A 14,084-nucleotide genomic window follows, 5' to 3' on the forward strand; every position below is an offset into this window, starting at 1 on the left:
ATAAGCATTGTAAATAAGAGACATCGGCGCCGGTTATCTTTTACTTCACGCTCTTTAAGTGGGTTTTATTTGGTTTAATGTGTTGGATAAGAAACGGTAACAATTTTTTGGTTGGTTCTTGAACAAAATAAGGTAGATATTTGATTCTTCGTATTTATGTTCGAAAGTGCTTTTTTTGCTTCGCATTCGTCGAAAAACATTTTATGCTTATAAACAACATAAATGCTAATAAAAATAAAGTTAAAGTTAAAGACAAAAAAGACACTCTGTCATTTTCAACCTGTTATAGAAGATCTGTCAAATTATAAAAAGATTGATTAATCAAAGGATTGCACATTAAAGATGCTTTACACTTTAGACATACATGTAGCATTGGGAGACTTTTTTGAATAATAATATGCAAAATAACTAAAAATTTTCTAAAGCAGTTAATTTATAAGTATTTATAAATAAAGTGTATTATCTTATTTTTGCAAAAGAAAAAATCTTTCCTTTTAGTCATTGTTAAAGCCTTAAAAAAATAATTTATTTTAATTCATTTATTTTAATCTTAAAAAAACATATAATGCTAAATTACTCAAGAGTAAAGCACATATTCCATTGGTTGAACTGGTTCGACTGCGATTTTTTAAGTCAGGTGTACTTACGCATCTCAAATGGGATTCCGGGAGGGGGGGGGGGTAAAAAAATGATTTTTTTTAAATAGAAAAAGTTAAATTTTCACAAATTTTTCTAACAAAAGTTAAAAAAATTTTACATTTTTTACTGTTTTAAAAAATGAAAAAAGAAATTTCTTGACGTGTCCACCGTGCAAAATAAGTATGTGTAGTGCATTTAGTTATTCCTCAGTCCTTTGCTTAATATCACTGAGTTTTTAAATAAGTGTTTACTACAACAACCAATTGATTGGATTGAATGCCAAAAAGAATACGACTTTGTTGTTGTTGTTGTTTTTTTTTTCTTCTTTTTGTTACTTATAATTTTTGGGGAGCAGCAAAAATATCTCTGAAACATGTTTTTTAAAAAAATGAATTAAAGATTTTTTTTCAACCGCTTTAGAAAATTTTGTGCAAGATCTCTTCCAGAAACCAAGTTTCAACCTCTTAAAAAACAAAGAAACCTATAAATGGCAAAATTATTGAAAAAAAAGTTTCACAGACCTTTCAGTATTTCATAATTTTTTGTTATAAACACACTTGTGTGTGGGATCACTTCATTCAAGATTTTTGGATGATATTTTATTGATAGAGCCCCTAATTTACAAACTGTCTTAGCAGCAGTATTGTAAAAACAGTCCATTTTATCCCATAATTTGGACATTCACTTCAGGAGTTTCATAATTATAGGCATAACTTGGACATTCACTTTAGGAGCTTCATATTATAGGCATTGTGTTGCATCATTTCATGGTGAGTAAACACAGTTTCTGTTTCATTAATTGGGCAAAGCGTTACAAGTATCAAGATTTTGGCAAGTTCGTTTAATCAGCTAAAATAACCATAATATAAAAGCATCTCTTACTCGAATTTACTTTTCGAGAAAATTTTCAAGATAGGATCCATGAAAGCGCACATTTAACACCGGTTGTCTGCTGCATACTTCGTATCAGACACGTGTGTGCCATCGTTTTCCTTATGATCTTCGGTTGCGAAGGGGGAATTATTTTGAAAAATAGAACTGGAATAAGACTTATAAACCTACTTGTTAGATCAAAATATAAACTTTCGAGAATGGGTCCGAAAAAAAATCAAGAGGAAGAACCAATACTATTAGGGCGTTTTGGTACTTCCCTAAAAGTTGGGATTGTGGGAGTACCTAACGTTGGGTATAAGGATTATATTTGTATTTTTAGTTCTCTACGTTTGCAACTAGTTGTTTATAGTTAAATAATTTATAAATCTATTAAATCTTCGTTGCATTTTTCTTTCTCTTTTTTAAAAGAAAGTAAAATTAGCCAACTAATATACAAATAGTAGGCTTCATACATTAAATAGGTTCTAAATTCAAAATACAGTTCTTATCATTTTCATAACCAAATTTTATCTGGTTATCATAAATAATAACATTTTATGCTTCATTTAGAAAATCAACTTTTTTTAATGTGTTAACCAAAAGTCAAGCTGCAGCAGAGAATTTCCCTTTCTGTACTATAGGTAAATTTTGTTATAACTGTCAACTTAAAAAACTTATATAAAAATATTGTTTGTGTGTAGAATGATTTGTATATGTTTAATGAATTTATTCTTCACTTGTTATTTATGCCTTCCTGTTATGACCTCTTCCAATAACTTTTTTTTTTTTTGCATTTAAATGTTTTTTTGTTTAAATTTTAATGAGCTTTAAATGCTTCTTTTAATGTCCTTCTTCCTCAATAATTTCTCTAAGATAACAAACTGTTCTCTGTAGTAGCAACCAACCAAACTTTTAGGCTCTTTTATTTCTTAAGTTTAAAATTTTTATTTTAATTTAATAAAGGTGATGTATTTTTGATGTATATGTTAATATGTATATATATTTAGGTTAGACTAATTGATAATTTTTTTTCAAATGGTTTATTTAGATCCTAATGAATCAAGGTATGGGGTAAAGTTGCTAAGTATTTGAATGTGTGATATCCAAACAATTTTTTAAATTTATTTTGAAAAGTGTAAATTTTACATTTTTTACCTTTAAAATTTTTTGAAATAAGTTTTTCATCAATAACATCAATAGTTGTTTAAATCGTTCCTTCTCTCCCTCTTAATACCGTATATACTCATGTATAAACCGCACTTTTTTTTACCCAAAAAATGTGGTAAAAGTTATGGTTGCGGTTTATGCAAATGCTCATAAAATATTAATTTTACCATGAAAATATTTTAAAACTTTTGTTAAATATTTTTTTAATGTATATTAAAATATTAATTAGGTACTTCAAATTTTATCTTTGGTACTTCAAGTCATACTATTAGTTTTTAACCTGTTCCTTTGTAATTAAAGGGTGCCAGTTCCAGATGAAAGATGGGACTATCTTTGTGATTACTATCAACCTCTTAGGTAATAAAATTTGTAATTTTTTTCTATTCTATTACATCTAATAACTTCTTAATGAAGACTTATCAGCCACATACTCTTGTATAGTACTGTGCCTTGCGACATTTGGATAAATTATTTAGGTAATTATTTAAATAAATATTTCAGATTAACTTAGTCTACATGCTCTTTCATTTTTTAAACATGATTTGTTTTCTGTATTAACAGTTGAGTGATCCTTAACAAGAGTTCTCTCTTCTTTGATAGGACCTGAGTCTATGTAGTTAAGTTAGTGATCAAATCTATTAGTTATTTAACTATATTCTAACTTAGCATTCTAGCCTTTATATACTTTGTAAAATCCCTTTGTGCTTAAATAAATCAGAGTACAATGCATTTATAAACCAGCCAAACTTGTTCACACCTGAATGATTAATAACATTGAATGTATTTAATGATTAATCATTACAGATGCTCTTTCAATTAGTTCCAACTGATCATTTGTTTTAAATATTTTATTTTACCCTTTCAGTAAAGTTCCTGCATTCTTAAATGTCGTTGACATTGCTGGGTTGGTTGAAGGTGCAAATGAAGGACAGGTTTAAAAGATTTTTAACAAAATTTTTTAAACAAAAAAAATCTACTTATAAAGCTTTTCTCCTTTTTTATATGAAGGTTCATGAAGTTATCAACTATTATTGTGTATTTTAACATTTAATGTCCTGATGTTCTAAAAATTAATTTATTAATGTGTTTGCTTTAATCATTTCTGAATAAAAAATTGCGCTCAAAATAAAAAGTTAGCGGAAAAGCCATGGTTAATGTTTTTTTTTTGTTTTTAAATATTTTCAGGGACTTGGTAATGCCTTTCTGTCACACATTAAAGCTTGTGATGCAATTTTCCAAATGCTTCGTAAGTTGTAGTGTTTTTGTTTTAACTGTTATTCACTGAATTTGAAATTAAAAATTTTTGAATGAAGGACATTCAAATTAGAAAGATTGTACTGTAATTATAAACAATTAGTTGGTGTTTGTATTCAGGTGCATTTGATGATGACAATGTTACACATGTTGATGGAAGTGTTGATCCATGCAGAGACCTAAAAACTATACTAAAGGAGCTTCGACTAAAAGATGTAGAATACTTCAAAGCAAGATTGGTAATTATAAGTTCTAGTTATTCATATGTTTTAATCTTTAACTATATATTGAATTTTGTTTTTAAATGAGGCTAGAAACCAGTTTGCTTAAATAAACATTTATTTAATAAATTTAATATAATAAATAAACAATAAGTAAATATAAGCAAATTGGTTGCTTGCAACCATTCTTAAATATAAAACTTAATTTACGTTTAAAGATTCATGGAGTTCTTTTCTTTTTTTTTACTCAGGGGGAGCTGGAAAGAAAAGTTCGGAGTAATGACAAAAAAGTATTGGAAGAACATGTATGATTTTTCTCATATGTATGTATGCATGTATGTATGTATGTATGTATGCTTGTATGTATGTATGTATGTATGTATGTATGTATGTATGTATGTATGTATGTATGTATGTATGTATGTATGTATGTATGTATGTATGTATGTTCATGTAATAATTTTTATGTTTTATTAAAATTTTTATTATAAAAAAGTTGCTGTTTTCTACAGGCTATCTGTTCAAAAGTAGTTAAATTGTTAGAAGAAGATGAAATTCATCTGCGGTTTGTTAAAGATTGGAATAATCATGAGGTATTATCATATTTAAATCTCAGAGCTTATGTGCTAAGTTTTATATTAAATGTTATTATCAAGTTATGTTCATAAACCTCAGTTCTTTTCCACAAGTTAAAACTGTGGAGTTTAAGAATTTTTTATTAGATAGATATTATATTGGACTTCTATTTTCTAATTTTGACAAAATTTTTGCTCAAACTTTAACTATACATTTTAGTTATTTAAAAGTATCAAACCATGCAACTAAAGCATTTTTATAATTGTTCATTTTGAATAGTTCACTTTTTTGATTGTTAAAGGAATGTGGTAAAACAGATTTAAAGAGTCTAAATTAACACAAGACTAAAAAAAAAGGAGAAATATTTTGAAAAATTATCTAATTTAATTTAAATATAGCACTTTATTCAAGTTCGATCAAATAATGTTTCCAAAAGCTTTTTATTGTTTTGTTTAACATTGTTTAGATCGAATATTTAAATAAACATCTTCCAATCACAGCAAAGCCTATGTTGTACCTTGTCAACTTATCTGAAAGTGATTATTTTCGTAAGAAGAATAAATGGTATGTCTTATTTGTGTTTAAAACAAATCTATGAAGTATAATAAAGTGGCTATCAGCATAAATTCTCTGATTTAATTCATTAAACAAAAATTTTTAGGCTTGCAAAGATCAAAGCATGGATAGATGAAAATGATCCTGGTGCTCAACTTATTCCCTTCAGCGGTGTTTTTGAGCAAAAGGTTTTATTGATTTCTTTTCATATTTTAAGACTTACATTAGGTTGATTAATATTAGGGCTCAGTTTAACTAGAAATAGTGTCCTAGGTAGCTGATTTTATTTCAAGCTTAATTCTAGAGTATAGACAAAATAGTTTTACATTTGCTTTAATCCAATATCTGCTTTGCATACTTCCAAATATTTAAAAAATTTTAAACTACACTGTTTTTTTTTTTTTTCAAAGTTTCAAAGTTGAATTAATTTGTTTTTATTATCTTATCTTTTATGCTGTTTTTACATGGTAATCTAAAAAGCCTTTTTCATTTGTATTAGGAAGAGGAAAATGAGTTTTGGAAGTAAAAAAAGTAACTTGTTTAAAAAATACTTTTTAGAAAAATAACTTTAAATGAAATATCGTGATTAGTTCTGGCTACAAGCAAATGTTTTTAAGGGGTAAGGTTGTGAGAGGGAAAAATAAAAGTTTTTCATAAAAAAAAAAAATTGCCTAAAAAAAAACAACAAAAATTGTTTTTCAATTAAATTGTAGTATTTACATGTTGTATCCATTAAATACTTTTTCGATATAATATTTATAAATCAAATTTTGAAATTATTGAGATATATTTATCTCCATATCAGGTCACAGGTCACAGTTGGACTATCTGTGGGTCCTGTCTAAACCATTGTTAATAAACAATTCAGTATGCAATCTGATGAAGTGCAGTGAAGTTACCACTCTGTTTTTCCTCAAACTCTCCTGATAGGATGTCTAGGTTTGTTTTAGCTATTGAAAATTAGATGAATAAATGCATAAAAGGTTATAAAGTATCATTCTGTTAAAACTTAAAAGTGACTCAAAGAATGTTATTCACAGTCTTTGATTCTACAGGCTGATCCATATGCAATAAATTTCTACCAGAAAACATCACTCATTTTAGTTTCAGTAGAAATGGTTACATTTCTGTGTCATTTAATGGATACATAGTCACATAGACCATACTATAATTATATATTTAAAGTGATTTTCTCATACTTTACTAAATTTATTTCTTTATTTCCAAGCAGATTTAATATAATGAAAAATTACTAAACAAATAGTTTCATAAATACCACATGCAAAAAGTCCTGTAACTAAGATTTTAATGAAATAAAAAGTAAAAAACACCCTTTAATGAAATGTAGATTTTGTTGTGCAGATTTCAAAAAAAGTGGTCCTCGGATGGAGGCACATATTGCAAATTGCAAGCAATGTGATGACATTATCAAGTATCAATATTTGAATAAATCAAAGACACAAATCAACTCCAAAAGTATAAGAGAGGAGTTGCAAGAATCTCAATCTAGTAACCATGTACACAATTTGGGTATTATTGATGTATTCAACCACTATCCTCTAGTACAACAAAGAGAGGCTCAAAATATTTGGGTGTTGTAAGAAGATAATTGCTTAAAAGGAGTATTAAACTATTGCTAAAACTGTGTACTGAAATAAACAGTTTGTTTTGTCATAAACCATAGAATCTTTTCACTTTTTAACTTGGGAGATTACTTTTGGCAAAAAATGTATAATACCTTATGTGGAGGTAGATTGCAGAAAGTGCTGCTAACTGTTATCTGATTATTTTTTTTTTTTCTTTAATATCTTCAATTTTTACAAGAAATTATAACATTAAAGTGTGCAAAGTTTGTTAAGCTAAAATTTTTCCAACATTAATGAGAACCTAAGTTTTACAAGGTACCAAATCCATAAAAAGTATTATATAAATATTTAAAAAAAAAATCAATTAAATCAATAATTTTTCATTCAATCTTGATGATTTTTTACAGCAAGTTTGGTAAATTTTTGAGTTCTGAGGTCCAACTATGGTCTAAAAAGGATTGAATTTTTTGTTGTAAACTGATATCCTATTGACCTATCATGATTGAGATCAATATTTGCAGTTTCTCCTAAATTTCAATATTTAGATATCAAATGTAAAACAGGATTTAAGAATTTAGGAATCTTTTTTAGGTTTTTTTAAAAAATTTTTTAAAGATGTTTTTATTTTTAATTATTATAATCATTTTTAATTCTGATTTTCTGTAACTTTTCTAGGCTTTTGACATGCCTGCGGAAGAATTTGCAAAGTATTGTGAAGAAAATAAAACGCAAAGGTATCTACTAGTTTGATTTAATCTTTTTTTAATGATATTGATATATTAGTGTTAATAATGTTGGTATTTTAGTCTCCATTTTTGATAATGTTTTTAAATAATAAACACAGACAGGGCATAAAAAAATTCTGTTTTTAAAAATTACCAAATCCTAAGTTTTCAAGGAATAAAAAAAGTTTCAGTTCAGTTTTTCAGTTGATTTTTTTAAAATTTTTTCAATGTTCAATATGGGTTTAATATTTTTGTAGAAAAAATACCACCCCTGCCCTCCCACCCCATACCACTCTAAATTATTTGTCTTGAAATTTTTAAATATTATACTTGAAGGATGTAAATGAAAAGTTTGATTGTTTCAATTTATTGCATTTTATGATATATATAATTATATATATATATATATAGTTAATATAATTCAATTTATTAATTAATATATCAACTGTTTTGTTAGTATACTTCCAAAAATCATAAAAGCTGGTTTCCAGCTGCTACAACTGCAATATTTCTTTACTGCTGGCAAAGATGAAGTCAAAGCTTGGACAATTCAGGTTTTTATTTCAATTTAAAATTTCTGAATGGTTCCTATATAAATGGTTTTTATTTGGATGATATATTTTCCAAAAAAGTTTGCTTTTTCCATTTTGTATATATTGTGATCTTATTTCAATTAAGCGAGGTACTAAAGCACCTGGTGCTGCTGGAAAAATACACACTGATTTTGAAAAGGGCTTTATAATGGCTGAGGTAACACTTGAATTTAAAATTAAATAATTGTGTCAAAAGAGATATTCTTTTTTCTTTAAATATGTTACAGATATATATATATATATATATATATATATATATATATATATATATATATATATATATATATATATATATATATATAATGAAACTTTTAAGGTTATGAAATTTGACGATTTTAAAGAACTGAAGAGTGAGACAGCTGTTAAGGTTTCAAATGATTGTTTGTCATTTTATATAATGGATTTAATTATGATAGAATTGATTTGCAAGCAATTTAATTAATTTTTTTTTAAGTGTAAAACTTTGTCACAATTTCTTTATTTCTTTAAATAACAAAAACATTACTTTTATTTGATAGTTTGAACTTTTTCATCAAAAATGAATTTTTTCAGAATGCAGGAAAATACAAGCAACAAGGTAAAGGATATGTTGTTGAAGATGGTGACATTATATTCTTCAAGTTCAATGCTGGTGCAGGACTAACTGGCGCAAAAAAGAAATAATTTGCCATTTGAATTTTATAAACTTTTTTTTTTTTTTAGAAAGAAAAAAATGAGAATAACTTTGCATTTTATACCTGAACTGTTGTTCTTCCCTTTTGAAATTCAAAAATAAATTGAAATAAAATGAACACTCAATGAATAAACGCTCACCCTTTAAACAATTCTTAAACTTTTTCATGATAAAATTAGTTAACAGATATTGAACTGTTTTAGTGTTTTTTTAATCTGATTTCTTTTGATTTGATTTTAACATAACCAAATATTTATATCCAAGTTGTTTAGAAAAAGTATTGTAAACGATTTCCTGACTTTTATACTTATGGTAATACTTAGGATGTTTTATAACTAATTAATGCAATTTAAACTTCATAATTTTATTGCTTTTGCATTTTGTTGAATGTTTGGTTAAATATTTAGAATACATAATGTTAAATATGTTTGCTGCTTGATATCTTTATGAGATGTCAAAAGCCTTGCAATGGAAGCGAAAGCCAGTGTTATTTTGTATACTTTTCTCTGTCGTTTGTTTGTTCGCTATCCTAAATTTTTCAAGCAATGAACACGGTGAAAATAATCTCCCCATTATTGAGTATGATTCAGAAAATTTGTTTAGTGAAGGTAATTTTTTAGTTTTTAATTGTTTTGCAGCTCATTATTTACAAACAATAAATAAAAGAAATTAGGGAAACACAAATATCTTTTTTATGCTGTTTTTCTACTGGGTGAATTATAAACATAAAGATAGTTTTAAAAAATTAACTCAAAAGTTACTTTTTCTTCTTCATCTTCCTCTAAAAAGAATTTTTCTTTTTTTTTTTTTTTTTTTTTTTGTACCTAATAAAGTAATGACTCAATGTTCACAAAATTTGAAGAAAAGTTCTAAAACCAGTTTGTATACGGAGGTTTTTCTCTTCATTTAATATTCTATGTTTGATACAAAACATCAACTTTTTGTTTGTTTTTTTTTTCTTTTCATGTTTTTTTTTTTATCTTCTACATGGTGATAAAAATTTCATCTTTGAAAAAAAAATATCACCTGCCAATTTTTATTCTAAAACTTTTTACATTAAGTTTTAATGAAACCTCAAAAACCTAAAAAAGTTGTTAAAATATTGCTAAAAGTATTGTTTGGTTTCAGAACATACTCATCAACATATCAAAAATGAATTAAAATTTTGGGATGAGCCTACTGGAATCACTGATCCTGCTGGTCCTGGTGAACAAGGTGTTGCTGTTGTAACATCTGCGCAAGAATTTGAAAAAAGAGATCTTGCCTATACTCTTTATGGCTTCAATCAATTTGTCAGTGATAAGATATCTTTTAACCGCTCTTTACCAGACCCTCGGCCTCAAGAGTAAGAATATTTTTTTTTGAGTTTTTTTACTTTAACAATTTTTAACTTTGGATTTTGAAAGTAATTCTTTCATGAGGTTTTTATTATTATTATTATTGTTATTATTGTTATTATTATTATTATTATTATTATTATTATTATTATTATTATTATTATTATTATTATTATTATTATTATTATTATTATTATTATTATTATTATTATTATTATTGTTATTATTATTATTGTTATTATTGTTATTATTATTACTATTATTATTATTACTATTATTATTATTATTATTATTATTATTATTATTATTATTATTATTATTATTATTATTATTATTATTATTATTATTATTATTATTATTATTAATGGATCTTGTATTTTTGATTGAAATTTTGTGCAGCTTTATTGGCTGATTGTAATAAGGTTAAATTTTGCTGGTTGTCACACTTTTCATTTCTAAATGTAAATATGGTGAAAACTACTTATTTGATGTTGTATAAATAATAATCTAATTTATTATAAATGACATGCATAAATATTTAACATTCATTATAATTGTAAAAAAATGCTTATTCTACTTTTTTTAATAAATTTTTTCCCTTTGTTAATGAAGCAATTCATGCTATTCATTAAACTTTTCTACAGAAGTGTTCTCAAAATTTAAAAAACCACATTTTTTTTGGTACCTCTAATTATAAAGGAGCTTTATAACTGCATTTTATTTCTGTAATGAGAAGCCTAGTTTATCTCTTAATAAGCAAAATTAATCTTTATCCACTATGTTGCAGATGTAAAACAACAAAGTACAAAGCAACTTTGCCAAGCGTTAGTGTTGTTATCATTTTCCATAATGAAGGGTGGTCAACTCTTCTTCGTACTGTTCATTCTGTACTCAATCGATCTCCACCTGAACTGTTGCATGAAATTATTCTTTGTGATGACTACAGTCAAAAAGGTGAGTTTGCAATCTTTAAGTTTTTACAACAAAAAGCCTGACATTACAATATGCGGAATGATATTGGTGTGCAACTCCCGTCAAGATTTGTTAAAACTTATTGGTTTTACAATTTTAAAATTTATGCCTTTAAAATTGTTTAATTAATAAGAAAATTGATTTTAAAAATTTTTCCATTTGTTTTTGAAAGAACACTTGAAGAAAAAATTAGAAGATTATATCATTCAATTTCCTAAAATAAAACTTGTGCGCACCAGTGAACGTGAGGGTTTAATACGTGCTCGTGTACATGGTGCAAATCAAGCAAGTGGTGAAATTATTATATTTCTTGATTCACATTGCGAAGCAAATGTGGGTTGGTTACCTCCCCTTGTTGCTGGTAGGTAATAATTTTAGTTTCCTTTTTTTATTATCCACCAAATAAAATTTCACATTAACTCTTTGTTAAACTTTTAATCAAGTAAAACTTTTTTTGCCTGGTTTTCATTAGACATTTCTGATTTAGAAATCCACACCAATTATAAGCGTGTAGCTTGTCCTACAGTGGATTTCATTGACCACGATACATTTTATTATCGAGGTGTTGATCCTTACATTCGTGGAACATTCAATTGGAGATTTGACTACAAAGAGAGAGGAATCACTAAACTTCAGAGAGCAGAAAGAAAATCTGCTACTGAAGGTGTGAGGTAGTTGTGCACTAATATTTTTTTTTTTTTTTTTTTCTTTTTTTTTTTTTTATAAATAATGTTAAATATTATTTTATTATAACTTTCAAAAATGTACTAAAATAAATTATAATTAATTATAAAATTAATTATAATTAATTATTGAATCAAACAAACTTAAATTCTTTACTATAAGATTTTATTATCATCTAATCTTATATCTATTCTTCTGCAACTAGCTTCAAAACATCTCTTTCCTGTTTTGAAGCGTTTAAACATGTGGTAAGCTATAACTAGGGTTCTTCTATGCAATATTTTTATTGTGTGTTAAGTATTTGATCAGATCTGGCATCTTGCTCTCAGGTCTCCAGTAATGGCTGGTGGTTTATTTGCCATCTCCAAAAAGTTTTGGGAAGAGTTAGGAAAGTATGATCCAGGAATGTATGTTTGGGGTGGAGAGCAGTATGAAATCTCGTTCAAGGTCTGCTTAAATATTTATGATAGTTTGAATATTTATTATAACTTCAATTTTATGTTAAGTATTATTTGTAATTCAAATTATTGATAATCTAAATTTAAATTGTTTTTACTTTAACTTAAGCAATCACTAAATACGTAAAATAATTACAGCTACAGTTAATAAACAAAAAGCATTAAAAAAATATATAGAGAAAAACAATTGTTTATCATTTTATCTCTCCTTATTTTATTTTTTAAATGTTTTAAAACATTTCAAAAAAGTCTCATTTCAAGTTTAAAGTGATAAAATATCTAGCATTCTTTTTCTAAAGAGCATAACATTCATCTTTTTGAAATTTCTGGTAATATTTACTAAATAAAAGGAAATTTTTTTGTTTTGTGTATTAAGATTTTCTCATCGTGTTTGTAATAAGACTTCTTTTGCTTTAGTTATGGATGTGTGGCGGGGAAATGCTTAACATGCCTTGTTCGCGTGTCGGCCATGTTTATCGTAGGAATGTTCCGTATACTTACAACAAACCGTTTGCTGCCGTGATAAATTTTAAACGCGTTGCAGAGGTCTGGATGGACGAGTTTAAAGAACTGTTATACCGTGGAAATCCATTGGTTCGCTCTCAAAACGCAGGCAATATTAGCGAGCGTCTCAAAATAAGAGAGAGAAACAAATGCAAAAGCTTCCGATGGTATTTGTTGAATGTTGCAAACGATACGGTGCATACACGATATGAACCCGATAGAGCTTCTGGAGAGGTATTACATAACAGATGAATAATCAAAAAAAGATTTCTTTATATAACTGTTACCTCATTTTATACATTTTTTTATCGTGTTCTGTAATTCTAGATTGAAAATACCCATACAAAGCTATGTTTGGATTCCGATGGTGCGAGTGATGGACAAAAAGTAAGACTGTCGAAGTGTGAGCAGAACAATATCGACCAGGTATTTCTTGATTATTATTCAAAAAGTTTTTAAAGTTCAAAATCATGCTATTTTTGGTAAAAAAGTACAAAAATGTATTTACCTTTGAGGTCTTCCGTTGGACTTATATCTATGAGTTTCGCCAAAATCCAGAAGAGTGTTTGGATGCTAGGTACTCAGACCTGGGTAACATTTACAGAGAAAAATGTCATGAAATGGGCGGAAACCAAAAATTTATCTATGATGAGGTATTCATTGATGAATTGTTGTGTTTATTAATTGTTAGAATTTTTTTCTAATGTTTCTAAATTTTTGCATATGTTCTGAAATATCATCTTCGTTGTAAATATCACTAAGATGACAAGTACATGTAGTGAAGCACCAAATGCTTGAGTATCTTTGATTATTTTTTTTTTTTTTTTTTTTTTTTTTTTTTTTTTTGTTATTCAGATTTGCTTTTAATTTTTAGAGTACAAAACAAATAAAGCATTCTGGGACTGGTTTTTGCTTGTCGGTACCAAATGAAGATAATCCCTCTCACCCAATCATAGAGGTTTGTAATTCAAACTCCCTTCGACAAGTTTGGAAAGTTGATCTTCTTGGGGATGTTCATGTGCCAGACTGGGCCAAAATAGCAGAAGATTTTCCATTAAGACCGATTCCTCCGTAAAGCGAAATGTTTCGAAAGGGATCATGAGCATTTTCTACTTTTGTATAACCTCGTTTCTCTTAAATTCAAAATTTTTTGGTCTCAGCTTTTATCTCGTGTTGGTGAACAGTAATTCATGTGGTGTAAATAATGCAATAATTTTGTAATTTATTTATTTAATAGATTTTGAAATATAAAATTTTACTTAAATAT

At 26.8% G+C, this 14,084-nt stretch overlaps 2 protein-coding genes across 3 annotated transcripts; both read left to right on the plus strand.

The window, feature by feature from the left end:
• The first annotated feature begins 1,525 nt into the window (after positions 1 to 1,525).
• On the plus strand, positions 1,526 to 8,885 carry LOC145185094 (obg-like ATPase 1). Its single transcript, XM_090098083.1, has 16 exons — positions 1,526 to 1,825; positions 2,083 to 2,153; positions 2,561 to 2,576; positions 2,980 to 3,036; positions 3,545 to 3,611; positions 3,865 to 3,925; positions 4,054 to 4,172; positions 4,406 to 4,459; positions 4,667 to 4,747; positions 5,197 to 5,294; positions 5,392 to 5,473; positions 7,547 to 7,605; positions 8,054 to 8,150; positions 8,275 to 8,346; positions 8,506 to 8,556; positions 8,742 to 8,885. The coding sequence occupies exons 1-16, from the start codon at positions 1,635 to 1,637 to the stop codon at positions 8,850 to 8,852; spliced, it is 1,287 nt and encodes a 428-aa protein (XP_089954209.1). The 5' UTR covers positions 1,526 to 1,634; the 3' UTR covers positions 8,853 to 8,885.
• A 233-nt stretch (positions 8,886 to 9,118) lies between these two features.
• On the plus strand, positions 9,119 to 14,076 carry LOC145185093 (polypeptide N-acetylgalactosaminyltransferase 10-like). Of its 2 annotated transcripts, XM_080060860.2 has the most exons (10): positions 9,124 to 9,470; positions 9,991 to 10,207; positions 10,987 to 11,153; positions 11,344 to 11,532; positions 11,659 to 11,842; positions 12,185 to 12,302; positions 12,731 to 13,051; positions 13,145 to 13,243; positions 13,333 to 13,470; positions 13,692 to 14,076. In XM_080060860.2, exons 1-10 carry the CDS (start codon positions 9,314 to 9,316, stop codon positions 13,890 to 13,892), a joined length of 1,791 nt encoding a protein of 596 aa, XP_079916986.2. In that variant the 5' UTR covers positions 9,124 to 9,313; the 3' UTR covers positions 13,893 to 14,076. The 2 variants fall into 2 exon arrangements, with proteins under 2 accessions (XP_089954207.1, XP_079916986.2); XM_090098081.1 differs by lacking the exons at positions 12,731 to 13,051; positions 13,145 to 13,243; positions 13,333 to 13,470; positions 13,692 to 14,076 and having other exon boundaries at positions 9,119 to 9,470; positions 12,154 to 12,277.
• The last annotated feature ends 8 nt before the right edge of the window (positions 14,077 to 14,084 follow it).

Source organism: Hydra viridissima, unplaced genomic scaffold, assembly GCF_058129835.1.
Source record: "Hydra viridissima isolate aposymbiotic clone 2 unplaced genomic scaffold, HvirCarnegie_v1 scaffold_9, whole genome shotgun sequence".
Classification (NCBI taxonomy): Eukaryota; Metazoa; Cnidaria; class Hydrozoa; order Anthoathecata; family Hydridae; genus Hydra; species Hydra viridissima.

Bases quoted from the DNA above. Each gene is read 5' to 3' on its own strand.
- LOC145185094 (XM_090098083.1), top strand. From the start codon at position 1,635: ATGATCTTCGGTTGCGAAGGGGGAATTATTTTGAAAAATAGAACTGGA. The intron at 5,295-5,391 runs GTATGTCTTATT...AAAAATTTTTAG, and splicing joins TTTCGTAAGAAGAATAAATG to GCTTGCAAAGATCAAAGCAT. The intron at 8,151-8,274 runs GTTTTTATTTCA...ATTTCAATTAAG, and splicing joins TCAAAGCTTGGACAATTCAG to CGAGGTACTAAAGCACCTGG.
- LOC145185093 (XM_080060860.2), top strand. From the start codon at position 9,314: ATGTCAAAAGCCTTGCAATGGAAGCGAAAGCCAGTGTTATTTTGTATA. The intron at 10,208-10,986 runs GTAAGAATATTT...ACTATGTTGCAG, and splicing joins CCAGACCCTCGGCCTCAAGA to ATGTAAAACAACAAAGTACA. The intron at 13,471-13,691 runs GTATTCATTGAT...TTTAATTTTTAG, and splicing joins AAAAATTTATCTATGATGAG to AGTACAAAACAAATAAAGCA.